Source organism: Neolamprologus multifasciatus, chromosome 9, assembly GCF_963576455.1.
Source record: "Neolamprologus multifasciatus chromosome 9, fNeoMul1.2, whole genome shotgun sequence".
NCBI classification, from domain to species: domain Eukaryota; kingdom Metazoa; phylum Chordata; class Actinopteri; order Cichliformes; family Cichlidae; genus Neolamprologus; species Neolamprologus multifasciatus.
Window position 1 is genome coordinate 175,001 of NC_140447.1, and position 11,908 is coordinate 186,908.

The 11,908-nt window shown below is 38.9% G+C and overlaps 1 protein-coding gene across 1 annotated transcript in view; it reads right to left on the reverse strand.

The window, feature by feature from the left end:
• Nucleotides 1–9,957, reverse strand: part of LOC146510719 (uncharacterized) — a 12,998-nt gene extending 3,041 nt beyond the window's left edge. Inside the window, exons 1-2 of the mRNA XM_085173461.1 lie at nt 4,092–9,957; nt 2,844–2,910 (exon numbers count right to left, since the gene is read on the reverse strand). Coding sequence (XP_085029587.1) covers nt 2,844–2,910; nt 4,092–4,123 — 99 coding nt within the window. The 5' untranslated portion in view covers nt 4,124–9,957. The remainder of the gene's footprint in view (nt 1–2,843; nt 2,911–4,091) is intronic.
• Between the last annotated feature and the right edge of the window lie 1,951 nt (nt 9,958–11,908).

Sequence of the window (11,908 nt, forward strand, 5' to 3'; positions counted from 1 at the left end):
ATGTGTGAAAAACAAGCACATGCTGCAAAAGACATGCAGCAAGATTCCTCAGCTGTGAGTGACCAATGACTGTTGGGTCAGGTCTGGTCAGTGGTCTGAAAAGTTTATTGGAAGTACTTATGTTTTTTTAATGTATTTTTTTCAGGAGCAACTAGCCCCTGAAAAGTGAGTTTAAATTTTACTTTACAGCTTTCTATATGTCCACCCATCTTAATTATTAACATACTAATAATATTTGTATTTTAAGTTTTAAAACAAAATAAATCCCAATTAAAAAAAATGTCCCCAAAACAGACAAAAATTAATGAAGTGTAAACCCAATATTGCTTATTTCCAAAGAAATGAAGAATCTTTAATTTTTATGGTAATTTATTGTAATAACAAGCCATAAAAACACATTAAATAAAAGTTATAAATTGAAATGCATGTATTTGATGCCCAAGCAAAACATGATTTAGTACTTGGTGAAGAAACCCTTGTCGGCAAGGACAATCATGAGACATTTCTTGCAGTTATTCACAAGGTTTGCTCACCTCTCTGGGGCGATTTTTATAGAATTTCTCTAAATCCATTAGGTTTCTTAGCTGCCATTTGGTAACTCTCAACATTTTCTATAGGATTGAGGTCTGGAGACTAACTAGGACACTCCATCTTGATCTTAATGGACTTGTCTAGCCTATGTTTTGTTGCCTTGGTGGTATCTTTTAGGTCATTGTCATGCTGGAAGACTTATGCTCAGCCCATCTTCAGTCTTCTTACTGAGTGAAGGAAGTTATTGTGGAAGATTTTATGGTACACATCCCTGTCCATTGGCTCCTTAGTGAGATAAAGTTGTACCCATACCCTCACCAGAACTTACTTTAATATTATTAACAAGGTCTTCACATCTAGTTTTGGGCGATCCACCCCAGTTCTCATGATCATCCTTGCAACATGAACAAGAACTTTCATGGAGCTCAAGATAATAACAGCATGTCTGTGCTTGTCTTGTTAGGCCGCAGTGCAGTGTTTATTCTCTGTAATAAAATTCTGTGAAACTAAGGTAAACTATGGGTTTAAATACAGTGAGGTAAACAAGGGAAGACAAAAAAGGTGGGGAAAACAAACACAACTGAAACCAATCATGGTGGACAAGACAAAAAACGTAATTAAAATTGAAAGAAGTAAAACTAAATACAATACACAAAATAAAACTCAACACGTATAGCTCATGAACATCTAACACGCGGAATACAAAATCCAACTAATAATATTTGTAACTAACTCAGTTTGGGGTGCCTATGGCTATGGAGGAAGAGCAGGAGATCTACTAATTTGAATATCTGAGGTTTGATCTCTGGCTATTCGAGTCTGCATGCCAAAGTATCCTTGGACGAGATACTGAACTCTGAGTCTCTCCTGATATGCTTATCAGTGTGAACTGGCTCAATCTGATGTGTTATGGCAGAAAGAGATTGACCATTTAATGCTATTACTGCCATCGAGAATAGAAGGTGAATAATGATACTAGGCTGTTTCACTAACTGCTCATCCAAACGATGTTATCTGTTGTCCAGTTCTGCACGGGACTCTAGCAACACAAGAAGAAGAAAGGCTATATGTATTGATTGAAATAATGGTGACCAGGCGTTGCATGGGTGTTTTCATTTTCTCAGGGAAGGTTACCCAACCACTCCACACTCTCCTCTCCTACTGGCAGGTGCTGTCTTTTGGCCAAATTAGGCAGGACACAATGAAGTGGCTAACTGTTTCCAGTTTATACAGAGTTTGGCCTCAATCCTCTGTTGCCACTCCTCCGATGTTAATTTCGCATGACTGTGCTGCATGGACTCCCCACACTGGTCACATGGGGGGAGCTTGATGCAGAGGCTGATGCAGAGTATGACTAGTCCTATAAAAAACAGTAGGGGAACTTTGCCTCTCCACTAGATCAAATTCAGGGCTTAGTGTCATTTCAACAATCTTGAGTGTACCAGTGAACCAGCTGGTCCACCTCCTGTCTGTACATGGACTTGTCATCATTCTGGGTCAGATCAGTGACGGTGATGTCATCTGCAAACTTCTATAACAGATGGTTCTCCTGAAGTGCAGTGAATTACATAGAGGGAGAAGAACAGTGGAAAGAGAACCCACACCTGGGGGAGGCCATTCCTGATGGTCTGTGTGTCAGATGTGATGCTCTTCTGACTTACCTGCTGCTGCCTGTCTGTCAGGAAGCTGGTGATCCAAAGCTAGTGACAGGTGGAGGTGAGCACAGTAAGCTGGGTGAGTTTCCGGTAAAGGATATGTGGGATACAGTGTTGAAAGACGAGTTGAATTCCACAAACAGGATCCCGACGTATTCCCTGATTGGTTGAGATGATGCAGGATATAGTGTAGTCCCATATTGACTACATCCTCAGCCAACCTGCTTGCCCAATAGGCAAACTGCAGGGGGTCATCTATCATGTCTGAAATCTGTTTCTCCTGCTCAATAAGCTGGCTTCTCAACCTCCCTGTCTGAACCACCAGATCTGTCCATTGTTACCCCATGTCTGTAGAAAGGACCTAGTTCTCTCACTCCTTCCACACAGACCCTATGATTGTGCCATAGATCTCCTTCCTGGGGCCCCTTTGCCTACCAGCCCCTCTACAGTCTCTCCAAACCAGAGCGGGAGGCAATGGAGAAGTACATAACTAACTCTCTTGCCACAGTAAAATTCGCCCCTCATGCTCTACCTTTACGGGGAGGATGAGGGGTTTTTCTTTGTGGAAAAAAAAGATAAAACTCTACTCCCATGCATTGATTACCGTGCATCAAACAAAATTACAGTTAAAAACAAATACATTTTGCCATTACTTACCTCTTCTTTCAAGCTGTTACAGGATGCCATCATTTTTGCCAAACTGGATCTCCAGAGTACTTGCCATCTAGTGAGGATATGGGAGGGGGACGAGTGGAAGACAGCCTTCAATACACATCTCAGACATTTTGACTAACTTGTTATGCCTTTTGGTTTAACAAAAGCTCCTGCTGTCTTCCAGTTGTTGCTGAACAATGTTCGCTGGGATTTGAATATATATATATATATATATATATATAAATATATATATATATATATATATAAATAAATATATATATATATATATATATAAATATATATAAATATATATAAATATAAATATATATATAAATATATATATATATATATATAAATAAATAAATATATATATAAATAAATATAAAAATATATATATAAATAAATATAAATAAATATATATATATATATATATATATATATAAATATATATATAAAAATATATATAAATAAATATATATATAAATAAATATATATATCTATATATATCTCTATCTATCTATATATATCTCTATCTATCTATATATATCTATCTATCTATATCTCTATCTATCTATCTATCTATATATATATATATATATATATATATATATATGAAAACCTGAACGCAGGACTTGACATGGGAACAACACAGTCGATCCGACAAAGACTGAATGAGAACGCACAGACTAAATACACACAGGAGGCTAATGAGAGAAGCGGGAACACATGGGGGACAGCTGACACACATGAACATAACGATGTCACAGTGGAAGAGTAAAACTAAACACGATGAACACAGGAACACAAGACCTCTTCAAAATAAAACAGGAAACATGAGAGGCAGACATGACAACATAAGACACACAGACATGAAACACACGAAGGGCAAGGGAGACTTCACAGGGGTTGAAAACACAAGGGGGAGCTAATAAGCAAAGGAACACAGGAAACCTAATAAGCTTAAACAAACACTATAAACATCAAAAGAACTAAAACTCAAAACACTGGGTCATAAGACCCAGGATCGTGACAGCAACATCGCTTGGAAAACAAACTGTTCATGAAGGGTGAGAGACACCCTTAACAACAGACATAGTCTCATTTCGCTATGTAATTGAGAAGAAATAACTCAAATGTGATCCTGCCAAGATTCAGGCAGTAGTGACAGTTGGACAGCTTTATTTTTGCAAACTTCTACCATTGTTCTTTAAAGAGTTCAGAAGGATAGCTCTCCACCCTAACCAGTCTTACCTCTCCCAAAAATGCTGTTCTAGTCGACTCATCCCACCAGTTTATCAAAGCGGTGGATGCCTTGGATACCAGACTTGGAGCAGTAGCAACAGGTAAATGGTAAGCTGCAGCCATGTGCCTTCTTTTCACGTCATTTCTCCCCTGTAGAGAAAAACTATGATATTGGTGACCATGAATTTTTAGACGTAAAACTAGTCCAATTGAAGTATTGGCTTGAGGGGGCAGAACCGGACCATGATAATAGACTCCACATTTGGTGGAATGTTCCCACGTCAGTCTGTTCCCAGGTAATTCAATGGGACCATACCGGGTCAAATTCACATATCACCCTGGAGTTAATCGCACAATTACCTTTCTTTTTTTTTCTCTTTTTTTTCTTTTTTTGTTGCCTGTCCCTTTTGGTTCTTTTGCCATCAGAATTATTGTCTAAAGGCAAAGAAAGATGTCCAACGGATTTACTTTACGAAATGGACCATTCCAGCCTTGCCGTATTGGTCTATTTAATTCACCTTTGTTTTTATTGTTTATTTTATTTTATTTTATTTTCACTTGCTAAACACGGGACAGACTTGACTGGGGAAAAGAAAAGGGAGAAAGAAAGAGGGAAAGACAAATAGCTGGGAAGAGGAACGGTGATAAAGGGCAAAAAACAGAAACCAACAAAACAAACAGACAAAAAATACATATATCAATCGCCTGGATCACCTGTTGAGAAAGAAAAAAGAGAAAACAAGCAAAAAAAGAGAGCAATATAATAAACAACATCATCACGATGATCTATGTACTATAACAGTAAATACTAAATATTGAATATTACTGTGCAGCACGTAAGATCGACAGCACACAGTGTGCTTTGAGGTAGGAGCCAAAAAGGGTGTAGTTTGTGTGAGTGAGCACCTGTGTGTACACCCGTGAGCATGAGTGCGCTTGTATTTAAAAGGTTCCTTCATGTAATGATCTGCTAGAGAGTGTGGGGAGCCATAGCCCTGTCCTCCAGGGCATGAAGCAGGTATGGAGGAGATCTAGGCTCCGGGCATCTAGAGGCCCCCAGAGCACAAGAGACCAAGGAAGACCAACGGAGGGGCAACCGTGCCACTGTAACAGGGTCATAAGTCACATTGTTATAATTACACAAAATGTGTCCTAAACCCCCAAACTGTTCCTTTTATACCTGACTTTTAGGACCTCCAAGCCTGTAGTTATGTTCATTATCAGTTAGAGCCCCTCCTCATTCTTTTCTTCTTCTTCTTTGGTGCAACCCTATAAATACAGTGTACCCCTTTTGCCTCTCCCCTTTTCTACAATTCCCCTGTGGGAGAGGAGCTGGAGTGGGCAAATTATTTACTTTGAGGCCTTTCTTTCTTTTACCTTTGTTATCAGACACAACGCAGAATCACACCGGTTACACCACTATCCCAGAAAGAGCTGAGGAGAGCCCCAGATGAGGGGTCACTCAGCAGCCGCGGAGCAGAAGCCAGGGGGTTGCAGTGACGTGCCCGTGAGCTCTGCCGGGAGCCAGCTGTGCCAGAGTGACCGACCCCCAGGCCGAGAGGCCGAGGGCACCCCACCGCCAAAGGGGCCCGAGCAAGCCCCAGGTTCCAGGCCCCGACAAGCAGCCATCAGGAGTGAGCCGGTGCGTACCTGGACGCCCATCCCTGGACACAAAGAACCACCAATGCACAATTACCTTTCTGCAAAAACTGTTCTGGTGGCTGTGCAAGGCACCACCTGGCGCAGCCAGCTCACGTGGATCAAGTACACACACAATACCATGACCTTGTCCGCAACTGGCTATTCTCTGTTTGGATGGCCAAACAGCTGTTCAAAGCAACTGATATCCCAAAATCAGTCCAGGAGGGCACTGATGACTTATCTAGGAGTTCATAACAGAATCCAGAATAATATTTAAAGAACTGAAGGCCTCACAAGAGATTGGGTAAAAATGGCATCCATGGTGTTCTAAGGTAAAAAAAAAACAAACAAACACCGTTGGCGAAAACGCAAACGAAAAAGCAGCAGGACGATGTTTGGAAAAACACCAGCAATATCACCTCTGATTGACACAGAAGTTTTTCAAGTGGCCTGTTTAAAATCGGGATCCAAATTGGACAGAAATTATTTGGTATGCTCTTAAACAAGTCATTCATGCTCAAAACCCTTCAACGTGGCTGAATTAAAGCAATTCTGCAAAGAAAAGTGGGCTAGATTTACCAACGATTCGGTTCAAGGGACAAAATAGGTCCTTTTAACTCTGATTATCTTTATCTGAAACATTTAAGTGCAACAAATATGCAAAAAAAAAGCAACAACAAAAATCCCATGCATTTGGACTGTGGGAGGAACCGGAGTACCCAGATGAAACCCACACAAGCAAAGAGAGTGTCCAAACTGCACACAGGAACACCCCAGGGAGGATTCAAACCAACAGCTTTCTTGCTGTAAGTTGACAATGGGAAGCTGTGCATCACTTATTGCTGAAATATTCTCAGATTTTGCAAAAGGTAAAAGTAAATAGATAAAAGCACAGCAGTAATGTACTGTCAGTGTTGGGAAGGTTACTTTTAAAATGTATTCCATTACAGAATACAGAATACATGCCCCAAAATGTATTCTGTAACGTATTCCGTTACGTTACTCAATGACAGTAATGTATTCTGAATACTTTGGATTACTTAATATATTATCATGCTGTTTACAACTACATAAATGTACAATTGCTGTGATTTATTACTGTTACTGAAGGTCCGCGGCTAGTAAAGGGACCTCTGGCTAATACGGTGGGTTCATGTCGGGCTCGTAGCCGAAAACTAGCTTTACTTTGTTGTCTGGGTCAACTTTGCTTGCGAGAGACAGAGAGAGGCGTTGAAAAGCTGCTCCAACGGAGCTTATTGTTTTTGGAGGAAAACACGAACACGGTGTACAGTCGAGTCTTAATAGCTTACTTACAACTGGGCTCGTCTGGCACTCTTCTTGGCTGCAGTGGTTATTATTGTATTTACATGCTTCCAGCTCCCGTTTTTGCTCGATGATAACTCGTACTTTTCCTTTTTCTCCCTCCCTCGCTCACAGACACATAACGTGTATGGCAGTCCATTCTCCCTGCAGCACGGACTACACTGCCCATGATGCTACATTCTTTAGAGCTATACCTGTAGCATTCTGCCTATTAGCTTAGCACAACAACAATAAAAAGGCCTCTCTCACCCAGGAAACACGCAGAGAGAGCGTCACCCTGTAACCATGGCAACCGTAATGCTGCCACCTGGAACAACAGAACGTAGCTGTCAAACAAAACCCAAACAGTCCTGACCCGCCACAATATGAAACAGGGAAGTACCGCCGTGTAATCCATTTATTTCAACAAAGTAACTGTATTCTAAATACCACCTTTTTAAACGGTAACTGTAACGGAATACAGTTACTCATATTTTGTATTTTAAATACGTAACGGCGGTACATGTATTCCGTTACTCCCCAACACTGTGTACTGTATTTATAGTACCTTAATGTTAAATGAAAGTAAAACTTTAATCTGTTCTATTTGCACTAGTATAGGGTGTAATCTACTCAGTGACAAGTGAAAAAATCACAGAAATCAAAATGAATTAAACTGAAACAACTACCGACTTAAAGAGGTGAAAGAAAAACCTTGTGGCATTGACTGTCAAGCAACATTTGTCTCCCTAGCAGTTCCCCCTCTCTGAATCTCGGGAGGGATTTGTCAACTAAAAGAGTGACCATTAATCACAGAAAGGAGGTTGGAGCAGTGCATTTTAGAAGCAGAACATGACTATCCATTCATCTATAGCAAGATGGAGATACAAGTCACAGACCCTGAGTGCAAGTGCAAGGCCAAACATGGACAAGGCCAAAGCTAGAAAAAAAAAGAGTGAGTGTCAGCCAACATTTGAAGAATTATTGAATTTGTTTTCATGCAAATGTCTATTCAGCCAATCACACCAACCTATTACATTTAAGCCATACAAACATGGTGAAGACAGCCTTCTGAATTATAGAGAAACTATTGATCCCCTGGGACTTTCTATCAGGGTCTGGGTCTGAGAGTTTGTTTTGTATTTTTTGACTTCTTATGATGTATTGGAGAAATGTTAAGTTCTAGTGTTATTATTGGTATGTCTTAGTTAGGTTTTAGTCTAGTTAATGTTATCATCCATGCTTCCTTTTTTATGTGTAATTTTCTGTTTCCTGTGTAAGTCTGTCTTGTCCTTTGTGTATGACTTTTAGTTTTGCCTGTTGTTCGTCCACCTTATGTGTTCCCATATTCCTCTTCTTGCAATCCATTTCATCTCCCCAATCTGTCACTTGTTTCATGTCTGCATGTTCCATGTTCTGTTGTCAGGCTTATGTTGTCACAGTCTACATCTCATTATGTTTCCTGTTTTATTTTGACGGTCTAGTGTTCCATGTTGAATGTGATTAATTTTGCTTATCCCTTGCCCCTTCCCTCATTACCCTTCTGTGTATTTAAGTCTTCTGTCTCCCTTTCTTCATTGTCGGGGCATATGTTTATCTCATCTCCATGGATTTTCATGTCTCTTCAGGTCTCAGGTTTTTTCATGCTCTTGTTATGGTTTCCTCATGTCTTGATTTTTGCATGTTCCTGTTCAGGTTCATGTCATAGCTTCATTCTTAGTTCTACCTGTTCGCAGTTTAGGTTATCATTTAGTCTTTGTCTCTATTTGCCTTTGTTTTTTCACTAACAGCCTAAAAAGGGCTTGGTTTTTGTTATACTTCAGTTTTACCTCCTGTGCATTCTATTTTTCGGTCCACACCACAACACACCGGCTACTCAGCCGTGACACATTCCTGCAAAACCATCTATGGGCTTTACTCAAAATGATCTGAAAACGAGAAAAAATATCCAGTGAACAGAAATTTTGTGATCCCAGTGGTCGGAGGAGAATATTCAGACTGCTTCAGGGTAGGAAGGCAAGAAGGCAGCAGTAAGTCAAATAACCATTTGTTACAACCAAGATATGCACACTATGCATGTATAACACGTGGCAACTTGAAGCAGAAGGCTACAGTCGGTGACAGTTCTAAGAACAGGAGACTATGAGTACCATTTACACAGACTTGTCATCACTGAATGATCTAAAAACCTTTGGTTTGTTTGATGAGTCTTGATTTCTGCTCCAACATTTTAACGGCAGGGTTTGAAAGCATGGCTTCAATCTATATCCCTCTATTTCTGCAAGATTTAAATGGAAACTTGATAGCTGAAAATACTTTATGACTTTTGTTTCTATTGAACTTGGACTGTACACACTTTGCGTACAAAGTGTGTTATAATTAAAAAAAATTGCAAAAGTTTGAGATTATATTCTGCATTTACCCATACTTTTATTCATTAATTTATACTATGCATATCTCACATCCATTGAATTAAGAATCACCAGTTAATATAAAATACATGTTTTTGTACCTAAAGACAAAACCACATAGAAAGGCTCCATCACACAGGTGGACCCCCACAACAGACTTTATTCACAAAAATCTGCACTTATAAACTATTTTTTTGTTCTTGACTTTTTCCTCATATTTGTTTCCATGATCCTCAAACACTCACTTCAGTCCAATGTTGAAACCTCCAAGGCTTTTTAAAAAAAATGTAAGTATTTGTTAAGTATTTGTTCTAGATAGATAGATAGATAGATAGATAGATAGATAGATAGATAGATAGATAGATATTTCATGCAGATGAAAACAAGTTTGAAAATATTAAAGATAATGGTTATATACAAACTTTGACTCTCTGATATTCACTCACTTTCACTGCAGGAAATGTTTTGAGTTAGAAACTGTCTATTTTAAAAGCCTTCTACTATTCTCAATACACAAAGACACCCCCCCCCCCCCCCCCCCCCCTCATCTCCATCATCTATCATGCTATCATGTATGGTTGTGTCCATATGGAATCAGTATTTTAAAACTTCTTCATTGCTTACGGAATAGCAAGAAAATGGGTAGAGGACATTAGAGCATTCTCTGATGTATATGCTATCAGATATCTTAATCTTAAGCAATGCTTGAGCAGGGAAGAGAGACTGAAGATGCTATCACAGAAGATATTTTAGATTACTGAAGATCTGCTCTGCACCATACACACCCACTAGCTACACACACATACAAACACGCAACCACACACACACACACACACATAATTCCACTTGGAATAGGACTAGGCTCACATAGCCATTGTCGAGTCTTTGTAAAGGGATGACATGAGAACACAGGGGAAGCTGAATGCTGACTGTGGCCTCAGTTCTGATAGCATTGTGATGAGAGAGGGGCAGAGCAGGAAAGGGCTGCTTACTGAAGAAGAAAAAAGAGAAAGGATGAATGTAAAGAAAGCTTTATACTAACACCATGAATGCATACAACTCTAAAGGTCTACAACCTTTAAAATCCCCTTTCTAGCCATCTGATTTCAAAGATTCGTAGATATCAAAATGACGATATTGGTTATACCGCTATTGTCAGAGGACTGTGGGGAAAAATGAGGATGAATGGAAAGAGCAGCTGCGACTTACAAGTCATCACCAAATTCAAAACTGACCATTACATGGTCAAAGTATAACATATCAAAGCTGCTGATATGCTCCAATCAAAATGAATTAAAATTCTCTAAAATGCTCTGACTTGATTACAAATGTACAGCCCTATATCATAAACCCATTTGGCTAGTATCCCCAACAGCCTTAACCTTAGAAGTATAGACTCAACAAGACCTCTAATGGTGTCTGAAAAAAAGAATGAAAAAAACAACGATGCAAATGACCAACATATAAAATATCTATTTAGTTTTGCTAAAAGCTTATTTGGTTAAATTTTACACACAAAATTGTGAGGTTTCTATTTCCAAGGTAAAAGACTGGGTTTGGATCTACAGTTGCCCCTTGAGCTACAGACAATACTACAGACTTGCACATTCCTGATGTGCTTGTGTGTTGTAGCAAAGACAAATTTGACAGCCTCTGTGACCTGCCAGTGGCGGACAGAGTGGAACAGTGTGTGTGTGTTTGAGAGAGTGTCCAGGAGAAAACAGTTTAAGAGGCTCCTGAATGACATAGGCCTCCCAAATGAGATTATATGTTATTGTGAGTGCGAGGACCTGGCTGTAATTCAGTTTGAAGAGAACATCAGGCCTGCATTAAACTGGAAAAGTTCAAACTCTGCAATATGGGCCAATAAGGAAGCGCTAAGGCGTTTGGTAGGGCATAAAAGCAGAAGAGAAAAATAACACCAATAAAGCATAAACATTTTTTCCCAACACCACTGACTGGAATATGTGCAGAACTTATCTTATTGCTTAATTTGTCTTAACCACATACAAAGAATCTTGTATAATTACGCTGTAATGAATATATAAACGAATAATTATTTTATGAATAAAAAAAATAATCTAATGGACACTCATTCAAAATTAAAAACCTGATGAAAAAACAAGCCCTTCAGAATTAAATGGAGACTTAAATCTCTATTTATTTCTATTTAAATAAATTTTCAATAAATTTTGATATTAAGCAAATGACTACGACCTCTACCCTTTAAAATATTTATTAAAATGTTGTTTTTAATAACACGTAACTTTATAATACTTAATATAATTAAATCTTATTTATATAGTACCAAATCACATTAACAGTCACCTCAAGGCGCTTTATATTTTAAGTTCTAAATCCTATAGTAACACAGAGAAACCCAAACAATCAAAGCAAGTACTATAGCGACAGTGTTGGGAAGGTTACTTTTAAAATGTATTCCATTACAGATTACAGAATACATGCCCCAAA